We start from the raw sequence: 25,975 nt of genomic DNA on the forward strand, positions 1-25,975 counted from the left end.
TGTCCACTGACGCCAACCCCCTTTATGTGCTGCCCTCTTGGACGCCGACACCTGTTACGCGCCGCGCCCCCAGACGCCGGACCTTTTTATGTGCCGCGCTCCCGGATGCTGACGCCCTTTACAGGTTACGCCCCTGGACGCCGGACCCCTTTATGTGCCATGCCCCCGGACGCCGACGCTCTTTACGTGCCGTGCCCCCGGACGCCGGTCCCAATTATTTGCTGCACCCTCTGACTCTCCTCTTCTGATTACAGAATGTTGCCTCCTCCGTTCAGTCCGGTTTCCACGTGGAGGACTTGGATGACGGTAAGACGTCCTGTACTGATACTGGGCCGCTCCACATGGGCTATTGCTGTAAACTGGGAGCACTGGGGGTCTCTGGTCTGGAGAAAACGGGTGGCCAGTCCTGTGTGTGGCACAGTGCGATTCTGAGGGAGTACGGTACCTATCATTCAAGGTCAGAGGAGCCATGTTGCGCTGTCGTGTGCATAACAGTGCGGCAAACACCGCTTCTGATCGGTGGTGATATCATCACTGCCGGTCAGACAGCCATGGTTCCCACGCTGTCAAATGACAGCATGAGTGCGCCGCTGCCATCGGAGGTATAAAGTGTACATTCGGTCACTGGCGTCAGCTGATGGGGCTACTGCTCTCATCAACCGACGCCTGCTTCCGCTAATAACATGGAGAGATGCGAGTATTCATCAGCCGGCGCCTGTGCTCTAAATAAATTTAAAAAAAATGGTGTGGGTTCTCTTGTATATTTGATAACCAGCCAGGCAAAACTGACAGCTGGGGGCTGCAATTCTCAGCCGTCAGCAAGGTTGGGTTATCAAGAAAAGAGGGGTCCCCGCCCTGATATTTTTAAATTATTTAAATAATTAAAAAAAAAAATGGGATCCCCCCAATTTTTGACAACCAGACAAGCTAAAGCAGACGGTAAGGGGCTGGTATTCTCAGGCTGGTAAGGAGCTATGGATATTGACCCCCACAGCCTAAAAATAGCAGCCCGCAGCAGCCCAGAAAAGCCTTATCTATTACATGTGCCATTTCTGGCGCTTTGCCAGTCTCTTCCCACTTGCCCTGTAGCGGTGGCAAGTGGGGTTCATATTTGTGGGGTTGATGTCACCTTTGTATTGTCAGGTGACATCAAGCCCATGGCTTAGTAATGGAGAGGCGTCTATAAGACACCTCTCCATTACTAATCCTCTAGTTATATGGTAAATAAAGACACGGCCAGAATAAAGTCTTTTATTAGAAATCAAACAAAACACACTTACTTACAATCACAGTTATACTCACCTAACACCTATTCCACTGAATCCCTCGTCTCCTGTAATGAAACAATAATAAAAAAAACGATATCCCTCATCACCTGTCCTTCGTTCTGTACCACACCGTAATCCATGTGGGATTAATAGTTTTCAACCTGGATGGTGCCAAGATGGGACTGTCTGGGTTGAGAACCACAGGGGAAGGGGAATGAGCTGCTGCGGGCGCAGTGTCAGAAAGCAGGGGTGATGTCATTGAGGTTACCGCCAGTCACTGAATCTGCATTTTCAGCTGGTCCACTGAACTTCGGTGACCTCGGTGAGATCACCATTGGCATAGTGAGAAAAAGTCTCATGGTGCAGAGGCGAGTCCACTGCAGTTCACCTGGAGAATTTCTCTGCATTGAATTTGAAGTGTGGTGAACTCGCCTCTGCACCGTTAGACTTTTTCGCACTGTGATAGCTGTCATCTCACTGGAGGGAGGTCACTGCAGTTCATTGGCCCGGCTGGGAATGCAGCCTCAGTGACAGACAGTAACCTCAATGACGTCACTGCTTCTCACTGATGCAACTGTTCAGTCACCGGTGGTTCTCAGCCTGGATGTTTGCATCTTGGCACCGTTCAGGTTGAAAACTATTAATCCCCTGATATGGATTACGGCATAAGAGAGAACGACGGGACAGGTGAGGGATAGTGTTGTTTATTACAGGAGACGAGGGATTCGGTGGAATTAGGCATTAGGTGAGTATAACTGTTTATCTACTATATAATTGTCTACGGGTCACTTCCGTCTGTCTGTCTGTCACGGAAATCCCAAGTCGCTGATTGGTCACGGCAAAACGGCCACGACCAATCAGCGACGGGCACAGTGCGGCGACAAAATGGCTGCTCCCTACTCCCCTGCCGTCATTGCCCGTTCCATACTCCTAACCCCCCAACCCCCCTCCCCCAGTCAGCGCTCACACAGGGTTAATGGCAGCGTTAACAGACCGTGTTATGCTGCGGTGTAACGCACTCCGCTGCTATTAACCCTGTGTGACCAACTTTTTACTATTGATGCTGCCTATGCAGCATCAATAGTAAAAAGATCTAATGTTAAAAATAATAAAAAACATAAAAAATCATTATATACTCACCTCCCGTCGGCCCCCTGGATCCAACCCAAACCTTTCCCGCTCCTCGCGACGCTCCGGTGACCGGTCCATGCATTGTGGTCTCGCGAGATGATGACGTAGCGGTCTTGCGAGACCGCTACGTCATCATCTCGCGAGACCGCAATGCACTCTTGGGACCTGAGCGTCGCGAGGAGCATCGGTAAATGCCTCGGCCGGATCCGGGGGGCCGACGGAGGGTGAGTATATAACCATTTTTTATTTTAATTCTTTTTTTTTTACGGGGATATGGTGCCCACATTGTTATGTACTATGTGGGCTGTGTTAGATACTGTGTGGGCTTTGGTATATACTACATCTCTGTGCTATGTACTATGTGGGCTGTGCTATATACTACGTGGCTGTGGTATATAATACGTGGCTGGGCAATATACTACATTGCTGTGCTCTATACTACGTGGCCTGGGTTATATACTGCATGGGCTGTGCTATATACTACGTGGCTGTGCTATATACTACGTGGCTGTACTATATACTACGTGGCTGTGCTATATACTACGTGGCTGTACTATATACTACGTGGGCTGTGCTATATACTACGTGGCTGTGGTATATACTACGTGGCTGGTATATATTGCGTGGCTGGGCAATATACTACATTGCTGTTCTCTATACTACGTGGCCTGGGATATATACTGCATGGGCTGTGCTATATACTACGTGGCTGTGCTATATACTACGTGGCTGTACTATATACTACGTGGGCTGTGCTATATACTACGTGGCTGTGCTATATACTACGTGGCTGTGCTATATACTACGTGGCTGTGCAATATATTACGTGGCTGTGCAATATACTACATGTCTGTGCTATATACTACGTGTCTGCAATATACTACGTGACTGCAATATACTATGTGGCTGGGCAATATACTACGTGTCTGCTGTATACTACGTAGATGTGCTATATAATATGTGTCTGCTATATACTACGTGGCTGGGCAATATACTATGTGGCTGGGCAATATACTAAGTGGCTGGGCAATATACTACGTGGCTGGGCAATATACTACGTGGCTGGGCAATATACTACGTGGCTGGGCAATATACTACGTGGCTGGGCAATATACTACGTGGCTGGGCAATATATTACGTGGCTGGGCAATATACTACGTGGCTGGGCAATATACTACGTGGCTGGGCAATATACTACGTGGCTGGGCAATATACTACGTGGGTGGGAAATGTACTACGTGGCTGGGCAATATACTATGTGGCTGTGCTATATACTAGGTGGCTGTGCTATATACTACGTGGCTGTGCTATATACTGCGTGGCTGTGTTATATACTACGTGTCTGTGCTATATTTCTCTGCTGTATCTGTGCATCATGAATCGCGGTATGTGTTAAAGAGGGGGGCCCACTGAGACTCTTTTGCCCGGGGCCCTCAAAAACCTGGAGCCGGCCCTGGCTTCACTGATTGGTCACGCCCGGCCGCGAACAATCAGCGACAGGCGCAGTCCGCCCGCTAATTGGCGCGGAATTTGAACCATGCTTCGCTAATTGGTCACGGCCGGCCGGCCGAATCCTGTGTATAAAATGCATAATTCTGAAAACTTCATAAATAAACTACATAAATATTCTAGAATACCCGATGCGTTAGAATGGGGCCACCATCTCGTTCTTCATAACCAGCCTTGCTAAAGCTTACAGTTTAGGGTTGCAGCCCCCAGCTGTCAGTTTTGCCTGGCTGGTTATCAAAAATACAGTGAAACCCACGCCATTTTTTCTTTTTTAATTATTCAATGCATCGGCTGATGAATACACCCATCAGCTGCTCCTGCTATCACTGCTATTAGCATCAGCAGGCGTCTGCTGATGGGAGCAGTAGTCCCTCCAGCTGACACCAGTGACGGGATGTGAACTTTATACCTTTAATCACAGCTGCAGGCTCAAATGATAACGTGGGAACAGTGGCTGTCTGACTGGCGGTGATGATTCTACCGTTGATCAGAATCAGTGTTTGCCGCGCTGTCATGCACATAACAGTGTGGCAGATACTGGATGTTCGGGCCCCCCATTCAAGTGCATGGGGTTCTAGTTCGGGTACTGTTCTGGTAGCTGTACATCCAGACCCAAACATCCATGGGTCCACCCATCTCTACTCACGTTACCCCCTATGTGATTGTACTGATTATGTGCCGTCTATTACTGCCCAGGTACACAGGATGGATGGCAGTTCCGGCCTCCGCCCCGAGGTGTCACCAGCAGCGAAGAGTACACGCTGTGTAAGAGGTGAGTGACCCCCGAACCATCATTTCTGTCCAGTGTCAGTACAGGTGTCCCCCAGGATCAGTACACAGTGACTGCACCAGCAGAATAGTGAGTGCAGCTCTGGGGTATAATACAGGATGTAACTCAGGATCAGTAATGTAATGTGTGTACACAGTGACTGCACCAGCAGAATAGTGAGTGCAGCTCTGGGGTATAATACAGGATGTAACTCAGGATCAGTAATGTAATGTGTGTACACAGTGACTGCACCAGCAGAATAGTGAGTGCAGCTCTGGAGTATAATACAGGATATAACTCAGGATCAGTAATGTAATGTATGTACACAGTGACTGCACCAGCAGAATAGTGAGTGCAGCTCTGGGGTATAATACAGGATGTAACTCAGGATCAGTAATGTAATGTATGTACACAGTGACTGCACCAGCAGAATAGTGAGTGCAGCTCTGAAGTATAATACAGGATGTCACTCAGGATCAGTAATGTATGTACACAGTGACTGCACCAGCAGAATAGTGAGTGCAGCTCTGGGGTATAATACAGGATGTAACTCAGGATCAGTAATGTAATGTGTGTACACAGTGACTGCACCAGCAGAATAGTGAGTGCAGCTCTGGGGTATAATACAGGATGTAACTCAGGATCAGTAATGTAATGTGTGTACACAGTGACTGCACCAGCAGAATAGTGAGTGCAGCTCTGGAGTATAATACAGGATATAACTCAGGATCAGTAATGTAATGTATGTACACAGTGACTGCACCAGCAGAATAGTGAGTGCAGCTCTGGGGTATAATACAGGATGTCACTCAGGATCAGTAATGTAATGTATGTACACAGTGACTGCACCAGCAGAATAGCGAGTGCAGCTCTGGGGTATAATACAGGATGTAACTCAGGATCAGTAATGTAATGTATGTACACAGTGACTGCACCAGCAGAATAGTGAGCGCAGCTCTGGGGTATAATACAGGATGTCACTCAGGATCAGTAATGTAATGTATGTACACAGTGACTGCAACAGCAGAATAGTGAGTGCAGCTCTGAAGTATAATACAGGAGGTAACTCAGGATCAGTAATGTATGTACACAGTGACTGCACCAGCAGAATAGTGAGTGCAACTCTTTAGTATAATACAGGAGGTAACTCAGGATCACTAATGTAATGTATGTACACAGTGACTGCACCAGCAGAATAGTGAGTGCAGCTCTGAGGTATAATACAGGATGTCACTCAGGATCAGTAATGTATGTACACAGTGACTGCCCCAGCAGAATAGTGAGTGCAGCTCTGGGGCATAATACAGGATGTCACTCAGGATCAGTAATGTAATGTATGTACACAGTGACTGCACCAGCAGAATAGTGAGCGCAGCTCTGGGGTGTAGTGCAGAATGAAGGGCAGGTATGCACACTCTGGTGTAGCTGCATGCTCTGAGCGTCCATCCTTCCTTCGCAGGTTTTTGGAGCAGGGTATCTGTCGGTACGGGGCTCAGTGCACGTCGGCGCACTCGCAGGAGGAGCTGGAGGAGTGGCAGAAGCGTTACGCCTCGCGCCTCATCCGCCTGAAGCAGCAGAAGGAGAACACGCAATGTTCGGGTAGCTACATGGAGTCCCTGATTGAGAAGTGGATGAATTCCCTGTCACCGGAGCGAGTGGTGAGTGAGGAGCGGGGTTCTGGTCCTTACGGGGTGATGTGCAGAGTTACATAGAACATTGTCTAGTGCAGCGCAGAGCATTTCAGGAGCAGATTGTTCCTCTGTGTTACCGCCTGTGCTGCTTCTTCCCCAGCTCAGTGAGTGTGTGGACGGCGTGCACGTGGAGTTCAGCCCGGATCTGTCTGTGACCGTTACCACCAAGAAGTCTCAGCAGACGTGGACGTTTCTCCTGACTTGTAAGGTAGGAGAATTTTGGGGTCATCCGCTGTGCCGGCCCCTCGCGAGTTCATCCGCTGTTCCGGCCCATCTTGGGGTTGTCCGTCCGCTGCATCGGCCCCTCTCGGGGGTTTTCCGTCCGCTGCGCCGGCTCCTGGCGGGGTCGTCCTTCCGCTGCGCCGGCTCCTGGCGGGGTCGTCCTTCCGCTGCGCCGGCTCCTGGTGGGGTCGTCCTTCCGCTGCGCTGGCTCCTGGCGGGGTCGTCCTTCCGCTGCGCCGGTCCCTGGCGGGGTCGTCCTTCCGCTGCGCCAGCTCCTGGCGGGGCTGTCCGTCCACTGCGCCAGCCTCTCTGAACCGCCATCTTTCTCCCCGCAGCCGGCGAGGACGCTGCAGCGCGTGGCTCTGCTGTACGACGCTCACAGACCTCACTTTAGCATCGTGGCGATATCGGCCGGTGACGGAAACACGCAGGCGTTGCAGGAGGTGCCCGACAGCTGCCAGGAGTGGGTCGGGGAGAAGATGTCGCAGAACGGCCTGGACCACTGCCTGTATACAGTGGTCATCACCTTCACCACCGAGATATTCGGCACCTTCCGCCAGACCGTGGTGTTCGACTTCGGAGTAGAGCCGGTGCTGATGCAGAGGATCATGGTGGACGCTGCTTCAACTGAAGGTGATTGGGGTCCGAAGAGCCGATCTGGGTCAGGGGTCTGTGCTCCAGTCAGCTCCGGAGCTGCACTCATACTTCTGAATCTGCCCTCAGATCTTGAATACTTGATGCACGCCCGGCAGCAGCTGCTAACCACGGCGAAACGCTGGGACTCCATGTCTAAGACCATCGTGGAGTTCGAGCCCAACGAGACTACTGAGCTGGAGAGGAGCCTCCTCGGCCGATACCAAATCCCTCTCTCAGCCGACCAGCTGTTTACACAGTCCGTCCTGGACAAGTCGCTGACCAGGACCAACTACCAGTCCCGGCTGCACGACCTGCTGTATATCGAGGAGATCGCCCAGTACAAGGAAGTCAGCAAGTAAGTGCGGCCCGGCGGGGGGTAAAGTGGTCTGACGCTCGACAGGTGTCCAGCGGTTCATCCACCACAGGGCGCCATTGCTGCTAGATAACTAGCGGGTGATGTGACCCGCGATCATATGCCGGGTTATACTGGCACATCGTCACTTTAATGTCATTGCGAGGACATCTAATATCTCGCTGCAGCTCTCTGTTGTCAGCCATTAATCCCTCCTTTACCTGCAGGTTTAACATCAAGGTGCCGCTGCAGCTGGTGGCGAGCTTCATGTTGACGGGCGTCTCTGGAGGAGCCAAATATGCCCAGAACGGGCAGCTGTTTGGACGCTTTAAGCTCACCGAGACGCTCTCTGAGGACACCCTCGCTGGCCGACTGGTGATGACCAAAGTCAATGCTGTGTTCCTGCTGCCGGTGTCCAAGGAGAAGTCGACGCAGGGCCAGGGGGGCAAGGAGAAGGTATACGAGGCTGTGATTGAGGAGAAGACCAAGGACTACATCTTCCTGAGGATATGCAAGGACTGCTGCGAGGAGCTGCGGCTGCGGGCCGACCGGGAAATGCAGGTGAGGAGCCAAGGAAAGGGGCATGTCCTCCAGTCTCCCCGCTCACCCGTGTCGGGGCCTCTGACCTCCTCTGTCTCCCCTCTGCCCGTGTCGGGGCTTCTGATCTCCTTTGTCTACCCGCTATCTGTGTCGGGCCTCTGACTTCCTCTGTCTCCCCTCTAGCCCATGTCGGGGCCTCTGACCTTTTTTTTCGCCGCTCGTCCGTATCGTGGACTCTGACCTTTTCTGTCTCCCAGCTTGCCTGTGTCGGGGCCTCTGACCTTTTTTCCCCCGCTCCTCCGTGTCGTGGACTCTGACCTTTTCTGTCTCCCAGCTTGCCTGTGTCGGGGCCTCTGACCTCCTCGGTCTTCCCACTGACCTACTTTGCCTCCTCTCTCCAAGGTCGAGCTCCAGTTCCAACTGAACCGGCTGCCGCTGTGTGAAATGCACTTCGCCTTGGACCGGATAAGGGATAACGGAATTCTCTTTCCAGATCTAAGTGCGACACCCCCGATACCCTGGAGCCCCAACAGGTACATCCCCTCGGCACTCTGCTCCGCCACACCCCTTCTCGCCCCTCCTTTCCTTTCTCCCGACTCCTCCCGGCGCCCCTTCCTGGCTCATCCCTGCTCCCCTTCCTGGCTCATCCGTGCTCCCCTTCTTGGCTCGTCCCAGCGCCCCTCTGGGGGGGGGGCACAAGGGGCCATACAGGGTCAAGAGGTGGCACAAGGTACCGTACAGGGTTAGGAGGGGGCAGAAGGTACCGTACAAGGGGCAGGAATCTGTCAGGTCTCCTCAGACGTGGAGGGGTTACTCTGCTGTCCTGCCCCTACCTTTTGCCCTTCACATTGCCTTCATGCCGCTTCTTCCCCCTTTCTCCTGCACCCATCTTTTTACTTTCACACCCCCAGTGCTCCTCAGCTGTGCCCCTCTCTCCTCGCGGGGATGTGACCTCTCTCCTCACGGGAATGTGACCTCTCTCCTCACCTGTGCCCCTCGCCCTCTCTCCTCGCAGGGATGTGACCTCTCTCCTCGCGGGGATGTGATGTCTCTCCTCGCGGGGATGTGACCTCTCTCCTCGCGGGGATGTGACCTCTCTCCTCGCGGGGATGTGACCTCTCTCCTCGCGGGGATGTGACCTCTCTCCTTCTCTACAGACAGTGGGATGAGCTGTTAGACCCCCGGCTGAACGCCAAACAGAAAGAAGCCATCCTGGCCATCACCACCCCGCTGTCAGTGCAACTGCCCCCCATCCTAATCATCGGGCCTTACGGCACCGGCAAGACCTTCACCCTGGCCCAGGCTGTGAAGCACATCCTCAAACAGCAGGACACCAGGTAAGACGCAGCAGTACTCCCTTTGAAAGCAAAGCACCTCTGTTGGCGACTGTCTCTTGTGACCCCCCTCTTGGCGCTCGCCCCCTCAGTGACGCCCCTCTTGGCGCTCGCCCCCTCAGTGACGCCCGCTTTCTCTTTCAGGGTCCTGATTTGCACCCACTCTAACAGCGCTGCCGACCTTTACATCAAGGATTACTTGCACCCATACGTGGAAACGGGGAACCCCCAGGCCCGGCCGCTCAGGTATTGCAGACATCCTTGCCCCCCACGTCTTACAGGGAGTATGGCACAGGGTGCCGCCTGCAGGGTAAAGAATGGGGGCTTTCATTCTGTTAGTTGCTCCCTGGGTCTGGTCTTCATCTACTCATGTGTATTCTTCTGCACGTACAAGGAGTTTGTGGATGTGACCAGGTCATTAAAGGTGAGACCACCATTCTTTACAGTGCAGGCTGCACCCCGACACAAGGTTTGTGTTACAAAGTGATAAGTCTTCATTGACTGAACGGTGGAAAAAGAGGAATCGGGGGCTTATCCACCATTACATCCTCGTAATCCAACCAGCGGATGCCCCCGCAATGTACAGACACAAACGATAGGGAGTGGTGGTTGGTACTGAACGCGTACAGCAAGCATGGGGACCCCTGCGGTCAGAAGATGTGGGGGGCCTTGCGGATGGAGGACGTGTGGGGTCCCTGTGGTCGGAGGACGTGGAGGGCCCTGTGGTCGGATGATGAGGGGCCCTGCGGTTGGAGGACGTGGGCGCCTTGTGGTTGATGCACTACAGTCAGTGACGTTCATGCTTCTGCTGTTTTTCAGGGTGTACTTCAGGAACCGCTGGGTGAAGACGGTGCACCCGGTCGTGCACCAGTACTGCCTGATCTCCAGCACACACTCCACCTTCCAGATGCCTCAGAGGGAAGACGTGCTGCGGCACCGAGTGGTGGTGGTGACTCTCAGCACCTCGCAGTATCTCTGCCAGCTGGACCTGGAGCCCGGTGAGTAGAGGCGGCGGAGATCCTGAGTGATCGAAACGGCGACAGACTGCCATTCCCTATTTCTGTATCTCTGTCAGGTCTTATACTCTGGCTACATGCAGAGCTGCACCGAGCCTTGTACACCGGCCACATGCAGAGCTGCACCGAGCCTTGTACACCGGCCACATGCAGAGCTGCACCGAGCCTTGTACACCGGCCACATGCAGAGCTGCACCGAGTCTTGTCCACCGGCCACATGCAGAGCTGCACTAGCCTTGTACTCCGGCCACATGCAGAGCTGCACCAGCCTTGTACTCCGGCAACATGCAGAGCTGCACCATCCTTGTACTCCGGCCACATGCAGAGCTGCACCGAGCCCTGTACTCCGGCCACATGCAGAGCTGCCCTGAGCCTTGTACTCTGGCCACATGCAGAGCTGCCCCGAGCCTTGTACTCCACGCACATGCAGAGCTGCACCAGCCGCACACATGCAGAGCTGCACCGAGCCTTGTACTCCGGCCACGTGCAGAGCTGCACCAAGCCTTGTACTTCGGTCACACCCAGAGCTGCACTGAGCCTTGTGCTTTGGTCACACCCAGAGCTGCACCGAGCCTTGTACCTCGGTCACACCCAGAGCTGCACCAAGTCCTGTACTTCGATCACACCCAGAGCTGTACCGAGCCTTGTACTTCGGTCACACCTAGAGCTGCACCGAGCCCTATACTTCGGTCACACCCAGAGCTGCACCAAGCCTTGTACTTCGGTCACACCTAGAGCTGCACCGCACCATGTACTTCGGTCACACCCAGAGCTGCACCGAGCCCTGTACTTCGGTCACACCCAGAGCTGCACTGCCTGTTCCCTCGGTCACCCCTGGTGGTGTCGCTGCCTCAGACTGTTAGGAGGGGTGAACACTACATGTTGCCCATGCAGCGACGGATCATGCAGTGGGGGGAAGGGGCGGCTGCAGCAGTGCGGCACTGATGGCGGACCTGTGATTTCTGCCTTTCAGGCTTCTTTACCCACATCCTGCTGGATGAAGCGGCGCAGGCCATGGAGTGTGAGACCATCATGCCTCTGGCCCTGGCTAGTAAGAGCACGCGGATCGTCCTGGCTGGTGATCACATGCAGGTAATTGTGCTCAGGGTCGCCCCCGTGCTGCAGGTGGCAGTACAGCGCTGTGGACCGGTGTCACCTCTGCATTTCTGTTGCAGCTCAGTCCATTCGTGTACAGCGAGTTCGCCCGAGAGCGGAACCTGCACGTGTCGCTGCTGGACCGCCTGTACGAGCACTACCCACCCGACTTCCCCTGCAGGATCCTGCTGTGCGAGAACTACCGCTCCCACGAGGCCATCATCAAGTAAGTGACCCCAGAATGGCGCCGAGCCCCCCGGGGGCCCAGAATCTGTACAAGTCATAGTTTATAGGAGGGTGCTCACATTTATGCAACCACATTATTGTAGTTTTGTTAGTTTGTTTCTCATTGGATTTGTACTGATAACGGAGCGACGTTAAAGGGGGAAACGGTTCAGTCTCTTCCTGCGACGCAGCCCGTCCTCGCGGTGACGCACGTGCTAATGTACAAGGTGTCACCGCATCTGTGAATTATCGGCTCTGAGCATTTCACGGTGATGAACCTCACAGCTGAGACTGCAGATCAGCATTTACATTACACATCACAGCTCTGCTCATAATCTGCGAGCGGCCCCCCGTCATCACTGCAGCACACTGGAGAATCTAGGTCACACATCACTGACAAGATGGGACCACCACCCCCATCATCTGCACCATGGCATTGTGAGCAGCAATGTATGTACACACATTTGTAACTCCACAGCTGCACTCACTATTCTGCTGGTGCAGTCACTGTGTGTATACATTACTGATCCTGAGTTACATCCTGTATTATACTCCAGAGCTGCACTCACTATTCTGCTGGTGCAGTCACTGTGTACATACATTACATTACTGATCCTGAGTTACATCCTGTATTATACTCCAGAGCTGCACTCACTATTCTGCTGGTGCAGTCACTGTGTACATACATTACATTACTGATCCTGAGTTACATCTTATATTATACCCCGGAGCTGCACTCACTATTCTGGTGCAGTCACTGTGTACATACATTACATTACTGATCCTGAGTTACATCCTGTATTATACCCTAGAGCTGCACTCACTATTCTGCTGGTGCAGTCACTGTGTACATATATTACATTACTGATCCTGAGTTACATCCTGTATTATATCCCAGAGCTGCACTCACTATTCTGCTGGTGCAGTCACTGTGTACATACATAACTGATCCTGAGTTACCTCCTGTATTATACCCCAGAGCTGCACTCACTATTCTGCTGGTGCAGTCACTGTGTACATACATTACTGATCCTGAGTTACCTCCTGTATTATACCCCAGAGCTGCACTCACTATTCTGCTGGTGCAGTCACTGTGTACATACATTACATTACTGATCCTGAGTTACATCCTGTATTATACCCCAGAGCTGCACTCACTATTCTGCTGGTGCAGTCACTGTGTACATACATTACATTACTGATCCTGAGTTACATCCTGTATTATACTCCAGAGCTGCACTCGCTATTCTGCTGGTGCAGTCACTGTGTATATACATTACATTACTGATCCTGAGTTACATCCTGTATTATACTCCAGAGCTGCACTCACTATTCTGCTGGTGCAGTCACTGTGTACATACATTACTGATCCTGAGTTACATCCTGTATTATACCCCAGAACTGCACTCACTATTCTGCTGGTGCAGTCACAGTGTACATTACATTACTGATCCTGAGTTACCTTCTGTATTATACCCCAGAGCTGCACTCACTATTCTGCTGGTGCAGTCACAGTGTACATACATTACTGATCCTGAGTTACCTCCTGTATTATACCCCAGAGCTGCACTCACCATTCTGCTGGTGCAGTCACTGTGTACATACATTACATTACGGATCCTGAGTTACATCCTGTATTATGCCCCAGAGCTGCACTCACTATTCTGCTGATACCCGAGTATAAGCCGACCCCCCTAATTTTGCCACAAAAAACTGGGAAAACTTAATGACTCGAGTATAAGCCTAGGGTGGGAAATGCATCAATAAAAGTAAAAATAATTGAGACATCAGTAGGTTGTGTTTTTGAATATCCATATTGAATCGGGAGCCCCACATAATGCTCCATTCAGTTCAATGTGGTTCCCATAAGATGCTCCATACGAAATACACCCCATATAATGCTGCACAAATACTGATTATGGCCCCATAAGATGCTCCATACAGTCATTGGCCCCATATGCTGTTGCTGTGATAAAAAAAGAATCATATACTCACCTCTCGTCGCCCAGGTCCCTGCCTTATACTCACCTGCTCCTGGTGCGGTCCTCGCTTCCCCGGCGCCGGCAGCTTCTTTCCTGTATTGAGCGGTCACATGGTACCGCTCATTACAGTAGTGAATATGTGGCTCCACCCCTATGGGAGTGGAGTGGGGTCCATATTCATTACTGTAATGAGCGGTACCATGTGACCGCTCACTGCAGGAAGAAGCTGCCGGCGCCGGGGAACACACGTGCAAGGACCCCGCCAGGAGCAGGTGAGTATGCTTAGACAGCTGCTACTCCACCTCCCCTGCCGACCCCTGGGTATTACTCAAGTATAAGCTGGAGGGGTAGTTTCAGCCTAAAAAATGGGCTGAAATTGTGAGCTTATACTCGAGTATATACGGTAATTGTTGTTCCCGCCTGAGTGGGAGTATTTATATCACCCTCGCTGCAGTGTGCCAATTAGCCAGTACAAAGTAAGGCAGCCTTTCTGGTGACTAATTACCCCAGGTACAGTACTCTGACGACTGACCTGAGGGTAAGGGGGGTGCCAGAGAGGCCGAGAAGAAAAGCAACATTTGGCACCTTCCAGGTCTTGGAGGGGAGACGCTAATTGCGGCCTGAGAGCTAGCTATCCCTGGGACATCTCACAAGTGTCTCCAGAGGAAAATAATATATTCATTAGTAGAGTGGCCATGCCCAATCAAACAGACCGCAATTATGATATTAACCTGGGAGGCCGGTCTAGAAACCTGACCTCAGACCAAAGTTATGAATTTAGGCTGCAGACAGAGAATTGTGTTCACATGATGAGGGCAGCCTGAGAAGCTGATGTGTTCCACCAACTACATCCACCGCCCCCTCAGGGAGCAGAAAGCAAACTACCAGTTAAATGATTTCTGTAAATTTTCTCCTGTTTATTTTGACACTGTTTTGCATAAGTTGTATGTCTTTTTATTATTATATTTTTTTTTACCTTTTCCTTATTGTAAGCATTGAACTTTTTGCTATTAAAGTATAAAACTTTAACAAGTTGAACCTTGAATTTTCTAAAAGAATCCATAGCCTAAAGGTGTGTGAGCCTTATGAGTGATAGATATATTTTTCTTAGTATTATTAGGTCCGGGACTCATCGCCCGTGTATTCGATGAGTGGTGGCAGCGCGTATGAGCAGGTGTGTGGCCTGGGTCAGTGTGTGATTTATGCTCCCATTACAGCATAGGACAGAGGTGGAATGCTGGACTGAGAGTGGGGAGATTAACCCTTGCAGGCACAACCCCAAGTCACGTGTGAGAGCAGGCACGTGACGAATAAGTGACACCACGGAGAAGGGATCCGTGACACCCCTTCAGTAAGAACCGGGGCAACCAAACAACCCCGGTTCATGACAAATTGGTGTGAGTGGTAGGGATGATAAAGGTATCCTCCCCGGGAACCGTGACACCCAGTATATAGGTGATGAGTAGAGCGCAGAGAGTTTCCTGGTTCCTCTCATTGCCAGGAAGAGTTGCAGGAGGGAAGAGTGAGATAAGAGGTGACAGGAAGTTGTGAGGAATCTGCTTCCTGCCCTGTAGTGTGATGGAGGTGATGGGAGGGTGATCTCAGCGCTTTCCCTCGCACCACTGACGTGTTTGTCTCTGTTGCTTGCAGTTACACATCGGAGCTGTTCTACGAGGGGAAGCTGATGGCGAGCGGCAAACAGCCGGCCCACAAGGACTTCTACCCCCTGACCTTCTTTACTGCACGAGGGGAGGACGTCCAGGAGAAGAACAGCACCGCCTTCTACAACAACGCCGAGGTACGCGGGACGGCAGCATGACTGACAGCCAGTCACTTGTATTTCAGAGCTGGCATTGCCCTGTGTGTGTGCACCGCGCTCATGTGTTCACTGTACACCTCGTCCATTAGTGCATCCCAGCCATGATGCTATGCTGGTCGATCCTCCTCTGCTTTCCCCCGCCACGCTTGCCAGTCTCCCTCTGCTTTCTCCCGCTCGCCAGTCCCCCTTTGCCTCCTCCCGCTCGCCGATCCCTCTTTGCTTCCTCCCGCTCACCGATCCCTCTTTGCTTCCTCCCGCTCTCCGATCCCTCTTTGCTTCCTCCCGCTCGCCGATCCCTCTTAGCTTCTTCCTCTCGCTCGCTGGTCCTCCTTTGCTTCCTTCCGCTTGCCAGTCCTCCTTTGCATCCTCCCGCTCGCCGGTCCCCCTTTGCTTCCTCCCGCTCGCCGGTCCCCCTTTGCTTCCTCCCGCTCGCCGGTCCCCCTTTGCTTCCTCCCAGTCCCCCTTGGCTTCCTCCCGGCCCACCTTTTCTTCCTTCCGGTCCACCTTTGCTTCCTCCCTGTCCACCTTTGCTTCCTCCCGGTCCACCTTTGTTTCCTCCCAGTCCACCTTTGCTTCCTCCCGCTCGCAGGTCCCTCTTTGCTTCCTCCCGCATGCTGGCCCCCCTTTGGTTTTTCCCGCCCGCCAGCCCCCCTTTGCTTCCTCCCGCACGCCGGTCCCCCTTTGCTTCCTCCCGCACGCCGGTCCCTCTTTGCTTTTTCCCGCACGCCAGCCCCCCTTTTGCTTAATTTTTCCTTGACTTATGCCCGCACGCCACATTAGGTGGTTCTCCTTGGCTTTCCCCTGCACTCTGCATTGGCCGGTTCCCTGCGGCTTTACTCCGCATTGGCCGGTTCTCTCCTCGGCTTTCCCCCGCACTCCGCATTGGCCGGTTCTCTCCTCGGCTTTCCCCCGCACTCCGCATTGGCTGGTTCTCACCTCGGCTTTCCCCCGCACTCCGCATTGGCCGGTTCTCTCCTCGGCTTTCCCCCGCACTCCGCTTTGGCCGGTACTCTCCTCGGCTTTCCCCCGCACTCCGCATTGGCCGGTTCTCTCCTCGGCTTTCCCTCGCACTCCGCTTTGGCCGGTTCTCTCCTCGGCTTTCCCCGCACTCTGCATTGGCCGATTCTTTGCAGCTTTCCCCAGCCCCTCCGCTTCAGCCGTTTTTTCTCGGCTTTCCTCCCCATTGGCCTGTTCTTTGCAGCTTTCCCCAGCCCCTCCGCATTGGCTGTTTTTTCACAGCTTTCCTCCCCATTGGCCGGTTCTCTCCTCGGCTTTACCCCGCACTCCGCGTTGGTCAGTTCTGTTCTTGGCTTTCCCCCGCACTCCGCGTTGGTCTGTTCTGTTCTTGGCTTTCCCCCGCACTCCGCATTGGCTGGTTCTCTCCTCGGCTTTACTCCGCACTCCGCATTGGCCGGTTCTGTCCTCGGCTTTCCCCCGCACTCCGCATTGGCCGGTTCTCTCCTCGGCTTTCCCCCGCACTCCGCATTGGCCGGTTCTCTCCTCGGCTTTCCCCCGCACTCCGCTTTGGCCGGTTCTCTCCTCGGATTTCCCCCGCACTCCGCTTTGGCCGGTTCTCTCCTCGGCTTTCCCCCGCACTCCGCTTTGGCCGGTTCTCTCCTCGGCTTTCCCCCGCAGTCCGCATTGGCCGGTTCTCTCCTCGGCTTTCCCTCGCACTCCGCTTTGGCCGGTTCTCTCCTCGGCTTTCCCCGCACTCTGCATTGGCCGATTCTTTGCAACTTTCCCCAGCCCCTCCGCTTCGGCCGTTTTTTCTCGGCTTTCCTCCCCATTGGCTGGTTCTTTGTGGCTTTCCCCAGCCCCACCGCATTGGCTTTCTTCCCCATTGGCCGGTTTTCCTTGGCTTTCCCTCGCACTCCGCATTGGCCGGTTTTCCTTGGCTTTCCGCCACAGTCCGCATTGGCCGGTTTTCCTTGGCTTTCCTCTGCCGGTTCTCCTTGTCTTTTCCCTGTATGCCACGCTCGCCATTTCTCCTCGACTTCCTCCTGCATGCCCCGATCACCAGTCTTTCGACCTTCTCATTTTCAGCCCACTTTCTCTCTTTCCAGGTGTTTGAGGTCGTGGAACGAGTAGAGGAGCTGAGGAGGAAATGGCCTGTGGCCTGGGGTAAGCTGGATGACGGAAGCATCGGGGTGGTGACGCCTTACGCTGATCAGGTGTTCCGGATCCGGGCCGAGCTGCGGAAGAAGCGACTGTCGGAGGTCAGCGTGGAGCGGGTGCTGAACGTCCAGGGTGAGTCCCATAGTTCGGGGGCGGGTGTAGTCCCTGGCCGTCCCACAGAGTGATGGGGGTTGCTTGCCCCCTGACATCCTGCCATCTCGCCCTCCAGGGAAGCAGTTCCGGGTCCTGTTCCTCAGCACGGTCCGCACACGCCACACCTGCAAACACAAGCAGACACCCATCAAGCGCAAGGAGCAGCTGTTGGAGGACTCCACCGAGGACCTGGACTATGGCTTCCTGTCCAACTACAAGCTTCTGAACACTGCCATCACACGGGCCCAGTCCCTGGTGGCCGTGGTGGGAGACCCCATCGCCCTGTGCTCCATCGGGAGGTGCAGGTAGGTCGGCCCTTCCCCCGAGGCATGGTCACTGTCCCCCGGAGATGACTTCCCTAGGCTCCACTTTGAGGCCTCTCAGGTCCTTCTTGGTGTTACTGAATGGAGGCATCCGTGTGTCTAGCTATTACTCGCAGCAGAGGGTTTGTTACATTGGCTTCCAGTGTAGACAGTCTCCTATCAGTTGAAGGGGAGATGTGTTTGGCTCCCAGTGGAGTATACACTGGCACACTGTTACAAGCCCCCAGCTGTGAGCACCGTCCTTTCTGTAGTGGCTCTCAGCCTCTGGATGTAAGATGCGGGCGCTGACAGCAAGCAGAGGTGGTAGCGGCTGCCGGACATCCAAGATACAAAGTGGTCTCACGGCCTGTGATTGGGCAGAGGAGTCCTGCACTCCTATGCTGCGATCAGTCGGGGGGTCTCGGCTGGTGTCGGACCCTCTGTAACACCTCCTGTCTCTCCGCAGGAAGTTCTGGGAGCAGTTCATCACCATTTGCCACGAGAATCGCAGTCTTCACGGTATCACCTTTGAGCAGATTAAGTCCCAACTGGAGGCCTTAGAGCTGAAGAAAACCTACGTCCTGAACCCGCTGGCACCAGAGTTCATCCCGCGGGCGCTGCGGCAGCAGGCGGCAGGAAGCAGCACCGCCAAACAGCAGCAGTCACCGCCAAAGGTACACGTGTCTCCTGGCCGCACAGCTCAGTCACTGATAGCAAGCAGAGCTCCTGACCTGCTGTGCAGAGCATGCAGCTGTGAGCCGGGGACGCTGCTTTGCTTATGCATTTACTGTTTCCATTCACTGACAGCAAACATGCAATGTGATTTGGGCCCTAAATTTGCACCAACTTACCAGCACCCCTTGTGTTCACAGGGCAAAGGTCATCACAATCAGAGCGAGCACTTTCAAGGGGATGGAATGGGTAAGTGTGATGGATGAGCTGCAGTGTAAAGCATGGAGGAGGCACTGAGCCTCTGACAGGCGGAGTTAAGATCACCCGTGCCTCCAGTCTGACTCTTGTCGTCCTTTGTTTCCCCCCAGTTCAACCCAATCCATCAGTGCTGATCGGCAATCCCATCCGGGCGTACACCCCTCCCATGGGGCCGCACAGCAGCCTGGGCAAATCCCCCAGCCCAGTGCAGAGGATCGACCCCCACACCGGCACCAGCATCCTCTACGTGCCCGCCGTCTACGGGGGCAACATGGTCATGTCTGTGCCTTTACCCGTGAGTATGCCCCTGGGGGAGGGGCGGTGCGGAGGATGAGTCCCGCCCTCATTTCACCCTGCCTGCTCGTCCGTACTTGCCTTTCCATGCTTGTCCCCCAATCTCGCCCTGCCCACTCTTGCCCAGCCCACGCTCGCCCTACTTTCCCACTGATCCCTTCATGCACGCTGCATTCCTGCATTGATGCGATGTGAGCGGCACACACCTGGAGCTGCAGCGAGCACTGCACACACACCCAGAGCCACAGCGAGCACTGCACGCGCATCAGGAGCCGCAGCGAGCACTGCACATCCTGTCTCCCGCTCTCAGCCCTGGCCACCTCCTGTCCCCCACACTCCGTCGCGGCCGCCTCCTGTCCCCCACGCTCCGTCGCGGCTGCCTCCTCTCCCCCGCGCTTTGTCACGGCTGCCTCCTGTCCCCCACGCTCCGTCACGGCCGCCTCCTGTCCCCCACGCTCCGTCACGGCCGCCTCCTGTCCCCCACGCTTCGTCACGGCCGCCTCCTGTCCCCCACGCTCCGTCACGGCCGCCTCCTGTCCCCCACGCTCCGTCGCGGCCGCCTCCTGTCCCCTACGCTCCGTCACGGCCTCCTCCTGTCCCCCACCCTCCATCGCGGCCGCCTCCTGTCCCCCCCGCTCCGTCACGGCCGCCTCCTGTCCCCCCCGCTCCGTCGCGGCCGCCTCCTGTCCCCCACGCTCCGTCGTGGCCGCCTCCTGTCCCCCACGCTCCGTCGCGGCCGCCTCCTGTCCCCCACGCTCCGTCGCGGCCGCCTCCTGTCCGCCATGCGTGCAATGACCGCCTCTCCCCTCTCTATAGGTTCCGTGGCCGCCAAACTACCAGAGTCGCTTTTCAGTGGACCCGCGGCTCATGACGCACCCTGCGATGGCCTACAACATGAACCTCCTGCAGGGCCACGGCCGCGGATCTCCCATCCCTTTCGGCCTGGGTCACCACTCACCAGTCAATGTCGGCCAGCAGATCCCGCACACAGACAAAGATCAGCACGAGCTCAGCCGCAACGGTGAGAACCGCCATCATCTGATCGCGGGGGCTGCACATCACAGCTGAGAGCTTGTTACAGTGGGTCAGTGCAGACACAAACCGTATCAGTGACCTCTTTTTCAGCTGCTGCAGAACGTCTTTATGAATAGCATGAAGCTCCCATACGTGGTGCCAGTCATGGTTACCCCCCTATATACAGTATACGTCATGGTGAACCTCCCCTTGATATATGGGCACGGTCTCAGAGGTTCCCCTTACATGCAGTATCAGTCAGGGTGACCCCCCCCCCATATACAGTGACTGCTTCTCCCTATATAAGAAGTATATACCACCACTAGATCAGCGTGTGTGTACATGATGCTGCGGAGCCAATCCTGTTAACCCTTTGTCTTTTTCCTCTCCTCCAGGTAAAGGTGAGAACAATCCAGCAGCTGATATGACTAAGCAGCGGACCCCCGAGAAGAAGCCCCCAGACTGCAAACCGGTAATTTGGGCTTTTCCATCCTGTGCCCCCTGTACTGTCCTCTGTGGGGACCAGGTTTACACTCAGGAGCGGCATTGCTCTCCCGGGGTCCCGTGAGGGCAATGGCTGATGGGGATTGTACTCAGTGCACATGCTCAGGAGAGGCCCTCCTCTCCTCTGCCCTCCTTGGGGGTCCGTGGGATCAATGGCTGATGGGGATGGGGCTTACACTCAGTGCACATGCTCAGGAGCGGCCCTCCTCTCCGCTCCCCTCCTGGGGGTCCGTGGGATCAATGGCTGATGGGGATGGGGCTTACACTCAGTGCACATGCTTAGGAGCGGCCTTCCTCTTTGGTCAATGGCTGACGGGTCTTTGTTTTCCAGGTTGACTTGGACCCGAATGCCCAGACAAGAAGTCCGGAGTCCCGCCCCAACCTCGCGTTCCCCAACCCTAAATTTCATCGTAAGGATAATCCCACCCAGAGGCCGATGAACATGCACCTGACGCCCCCACATCCGCAGTACCCCATGCCCGGCCGCCACTTTCCCCACGTGCCCCCTCTACAGCGGCCGCAGTTCACCCTTCAGCAGCAGCAGAACCACCTGTCTGACCTGCAGAGCCAGATCCCCCCTCCGCAGGGGGCGGTGGTCCCGCAGCATAACCACCTGATGCAGCCGCAGCCTCCCCCACAGGCCTCCCAGCTGTCCCCTGCCTTCCAGCCCAACCAGTCCTTCTTCAACACCCCCATTCCTCATCGGCCCCCATCGCCCGGTGTGGACGGCATGATCCCAGAGCAGCCCCCGGCCGCCATGTTGCAGGATGTCACCAACCCGCTGCGCTCCGTGGCCCATAATAACCAGCTGATGTCATCGCACCTGAACACCTACATGGAGGACGGACCCCCAGCCATGAGCGCCGGGGAGGCTCTGGGTGAGTGCCGGGGACTGGGGGATGGGTCCTGACTACCATGTGGCACCTCTGACGCCTCGTCCTTCTCTGCAGATCGCCTGCACGGTAACGTGGCGCTGGAGACGCTGAGGCAGCAGCAGACGCGGATACAGCAGTGGAACGAGCACAACGCGTTTCTGAGCCAGGCCAACCTGCCGTACCCGCACCACCCCCACCTGCAGGCAATGGGTCTGGCCCAGCAGCAGCTGATCAGGCCGGGCTGGAAGATCCCAAGCAGTGGAGAGGAGGAGCCGGAGATCACGTACTCCAGGTACTGGCCGCTCCGTGCAGCGCATGCTGAGGGTTGTGCTCCTGCATCATTTCTTCTGTTCTTCTCCCTCCAGGTTTCAGGAGTTTCTGCGGGAACTTTCTCAGCATGAGCAGAGCGGCGATAATCGGGGCGATATGGCGGAGATGCCCCCTCCGCAGTCCAGACTGTTACAGTACAGACAGGTCCAGCCCCGGAGCCCCCCGACCCTCACCTCCCCCTCCTCCAACCACAGCGGACACTTCCCCAACTTCAGCGAGAGCAGCCGAGACATGGACATGAGCGCCAGCCCGGCGTACCCGCAGCACATGGCCGCCGGCGTGTACAACAGCCCCTACACGGTGCCCCCCGAGCACATGACGCCCCCGCCGCCCATGAAGTACCTGCAGCACGACGGCTCTTGGGCCTATGCCAGCCTGCAGCAGAACCCGCTGATGGGGCAGGGCTTTCACTACGGCATGCCCCCACTACCGCACAGACCGCCACAGAACCCCTTCATCCATGTACAGAACCACCAGCCCCCCGCCGGGCAGGAGACATTTCACCCGGCCACTGCCCGCGCAGTGTCCGCCTCTTCACTCCACAACCTAGAAGAGGTAAGGGCCGACCATCCATCGGCGGGTAATGAGCGTGTCTTGAGGGGCTATGCTGTTCCCCCCGCTGGTGTATCCTGTGTCCCCCTGGTTTGTGTCCTGTGCCCCCCCCCCCCCCCTCCCCAGTTGTGTATCCTGTCCCCCTGCGGGTGTGTCTGGGCTGTATCCTGTCCCCCTGCTGGTTTGTCCCGTGTCCCTCCGATCACCGCTGGGCCTTGTGGTGTATCCTGTTCCCCCTGCTGGTGTATTCTGTTCCTCCACTGGGCCCTGTGGTGTATCCTGTCCCCCCTGCTGGTGTATTCTGTCCCACTGCTGGGCCCTGTGGTGTATCCTCTTCCCCCGCTGGGCCCTGTGGTGTATCCTGTCCCCCCTCCCACCCCTGCTGGGTCCGGTGGTGTATTCTGTCCCTCCACTGGGCCCTGTGGTGTATCCTTTCCACCCGCTGGGGCCTGTGGTGTATCCTGTTCCCCTCTGGGTCCTGTTATGTATTCTGTCCCCCCCTGGGCCCGGTGGTGTATCCTGTTCCCCTCTGGGTCCTGTTATGTATTCTGTCCCCCCGCTGGGCCCGGTGGTGTATTCTGTTCCCCTCTGGGTCCTGTTATGTATTCTGTCCCGCCGCTGGGCCCGGTGGTGTATCCTGTTCCCCTCTGGGTCCTGTTATGTATTCTGTGGTATAGAAAATACTTCAGCACAGCCTAGAGGAGGAGGTGCATAATCATGGGTTCCCAAACCCCGGTATATATAGTGCAGGTGACTAGCACACTCCAAGATATCGTGATGCAAACGGGGGTTTATTTACATACAGTAAATCAAACGTTTCGGTCAATATAGGACCTTCATCAGTGTACTAGAGATAGCTGTAAGTCATAATAGAGCCCCCAATAAAGAGATAATTGCATCTAAGACAACAGGCCCTGGAAAGTTTGTGGGCCACAAAGCACAGTGGAGTCTGCCCACTGGTGTATGAAACTGGAATACACGCGGTGTCCACCGCAAGTGTAATAGCACTATTACACTTGCGGTGGACACCGCGTGTATTCCAGTTTCATACACCAGTGGGCAGACTCCACTGTGCTTTGTGGCCCACAAATTATCTCTTTATTGGGGGCTCTATTATGACTTACAGCTATCTCTAGTACACTGATGAAGGTCCTATATTGACCGAAACGTTTGATTTACTGTATGTAAATAAACCCCCGTTTGCATCACGATATCTTGGAGTGTGCTAGTCACTTGCACTGTTATGTATTCTGTCCCGCCGCTGGGCCAGTGGTGTATCCTGTTCCCCCGGTGGTGTATCCTGTTCCCCCGCTGGGTCCTGTTATGTATTCTCTCCCCCCGCTGGGCCCGGTGGTGTATCCTGTTCCCCTCTGGGTCCTGTTGTGTATTCTGTCCCCCCCTTCTGCTGGGCCCGGTGGTGTATCCTGTTCCCCCGCAGGGCCCGGTGGTGTTTGCTGTTCCCCCGCTGGGCCTGGTGGTGTATCCTGTTCCCCTCTGGGTCCTGTTGTGTATCCTGTTCCCCCGCTTCGCCCGGTGGTGAATCCTGTTCTTCTCTGGGTCCTGTTGTGTATTCTGTCCCCCCGCTGGGCCCGGTGGTGTATCCTGTTCCCCTCTGGGTCCTGTTGTGCATTCTGTCCCCCACCCCGCTGGGCCCGGTAGTGTATCTTGTTCCCCCGTTGGGCCCGGTGGTGAATCCTGTTCCCCCGCTGGGCCCTGTAGTGTATCCTGTCCCCCAACGCCAAGAACCCCCCCAAACACCCCCCCGCTGTGCCGGTGGTGTATCCTGTTCCCCTCTGGGTTCTGCCGTCTATTCTGTCTCTCTCTCTCTCTCTCTCTCTCTCTCTCTCTCTCTCTCTCTCTCTCTCTCTCTCTCTCTCTCTCTCTCTCTCGAGAGAGAGAGAGAGAGAGAGAGAGAGAGAGAGAGAGAGAGAGAGAGAGAGAGAGAGAGAGAGAGAGAGAGAGAGAAGACATGGTTTACTGTATGTAAACCATGTCTCAAATCATGTCGGGTTTAGGAAGGAGAAAGCAAAAGCCGGTAATTGAATTACCGGCTATAAAGCTATCTAGCGCTGGATGAAACATTAATATATATACATATATGTGTCTCACTGTCATATATATATACCTATTCTAATGTAAGCTGTCAGTGTGATTTTACTGTACACCGCACTGAATTACCGGCTTTTCTCGCTAACACTGCTGCGTATTCCTCGCAAGTCACACTGCTGGTCCGTGTGTAATCCGTATTTTTGGGGCTTCCATAGACTTTCATTGACGTTTTATTTGCGCAATACAGTGACAAACGCAGCATGCTGCGATTTTCTACAGCCGTAGAAATCCGTATAATACTGATCAGTAAAATACGGCAGATAGGAGCAGGGGCATAGAGAATAATTGGGACATATGTTATGCGAGTTTTACGGATGTAGTTTCTGCGCTCTTACGTCCGTAAAACTCGCTAGTGTGAGGCCGGCCTTATTCATTTTATTTCCATGTTTTTGTTTTAGTACTTGTTCCTTTCTATTTCCATTTTCATTGAATTTTCCTGTTTTCTTTACCTTTTTCTATTTTATTTTTTTATTGTCCATTTTTTATTCTACCTTTTTTCTGTTTCCTATTTTATTTTCAATGTATTATTGTTATTCTGTTATTTTTATTTCTACTTTGTTCTTTTCATTTTCCTTTCCATTTTGACTACTTTTTTCCTTTCTATTTCCATTTTTTCATTGTATCTTTTTTTCTTTTTCTTTTCCTTTACCTTTTTTAAGTTTATTTTTTCCATTTTTTTGTTTTACTACTTTTCCTTTCTATTTCCATTTTTTTATTGTTAACTTTTTCTTTTTTTCCTTTAACTTTTTTTCCCATTTTTTTTTCTTTTTCTATTCCTACTTTGTCTTTTCATTTTATTTTCCATTTTTTTGTTTTACTACTTTTTTCCTTTCTATTTCCATTTTTTTATCTTAACTTTTTTCTTTTTATTTTCCTTTACCTTTTTTTATTCTATTTTTTCATTTTATTTTTTTCAATTTTTTCTTTATTTTTTTCCATTTTTGCTATATCTTTTTTTATTTCTACTTTATTGTTTTCTTTATTCATTTTATTTCCATGTTTTTGTTTTACTACTTTTTGCTTTCTATTTCTATTTTCTTTGTATTTTCCTTTTTTTTTTTTTTTACCTTTTTCTATTTTTTATTTTATTGCCCATTTTTTATTCTACCTTTTTTCGGTTTCCTATTTTATTTTCAGTTTATTAATTGTTATTCTGTAATTTTTATTTCTACTCATTTTCCTTTCCATTTTTACTACTTTTTTCCTTT

General features: G+C 53.6%; 1 protein-coding gene across 1 annotated transcript in view; it reads left to right on the top strand.

Annotated features, from left to right (window-relative positions):
* HELZ (helicase with zinc finger) overlaps window positions 1-25,975 on the top strand; it is a 56,048-nt gene that overhangs the window by 28,580 nt on the left and 1,493 nt on the right. Inside the window, exons 6-29 of the mRNA XM_069749174.1 lie at window positions 255-306; window positions 4,605-4,680; window positions 6,137-6,335; window positions 6,469-6,576; window positions 6,926-7,223; window positions 7,314-7,581; window positions 7,806-8,139; window positions 8,521-8,651; window positions 9,276-9,455; window positions 9,597-9,698; window positions 10,272-10,450; window positions 11,442-11,560; window positions 11,644-11,789; window positions 15,421-15,568; window positions 17,653-17,836; window positions 17,934-18,162; window positions 18,626-18,833; window positions 19,032-19,080; window positions 19,200-19,384; window positions 20,200-20,404; window positions 20,793-20,869; window positions 21,233-21,779; window positions 21,852-22,068; window positions 22,142-22,661. Coding sequence (XP_069605275.1) covers window positions 255-306; window positions 4,605-4,680; window positions 6,137-6,335; window positions 6,469-6,576; window positions 6,926-7,223; window positions 7,314-7,581; window positions 7,806-8,139; window positions 8,521-8,651; window positions 9,276-9,455; window positions 9,597-9,698; window positions 10,272-10,450; window positions 11,442-11,560; window positions 11,644-11,789; window positions 15,421-15,568; window positions 17,653-17,836; window positions 17,934-18,162; window positions 18,626-18,833; window positions 19,032-19,080; window positions 19,200-19,384; window positions 20,200-20,404; window positions 20,793-20,869; window positions 21,233-21,779; window positions 21,852-22,068; window positions 22,142-22,661 — 4,761 coding nt within the window. The remainder of the gene's footprint in view (window positions 1-254; window positions 307-4,604; window positions 4,681-6,136; window positions 6,336-6,468; window positions 6,577-6,925; window positions 7,224-7,313; window positions 7,582-7,805; window positions 8,140-8,520; window positions 8,652-9,275; window positions 9,456-9,596; window positions 9,699-10,271; window positions 10,451-11,441; window positions 11,561-11,643; window positions 11,790-15,420; window positions 15,569-17,652; window positions 17,837-17,933; window positions 18,163-18,625; window positions 18,834-19,031; window positions 19,081-19,199; window positions 19,385-20,199; window positions 20,405-20,792; window positions 20,870-21,232; window positions 21,780-21,851; window positions 22,069-22,141; window positions 22,662-25,975) is intronic.

This window comes from Ranitomeya imitator, chromosome 2 (assembly GCF_032444005.1).
Source record: "Ranitomeya imitator isolate aRanImi1 chromosome 2, aRanImi1.pri, whole genome shotgun sequence".
Classification (NCBI taxonomy): domain Eukaryota; kingdom Metazoa; phylum Chordata; class Amphibia; order Anura; family Dendrobatidae; genus Ranitomeya; species Ranitomeya imitator.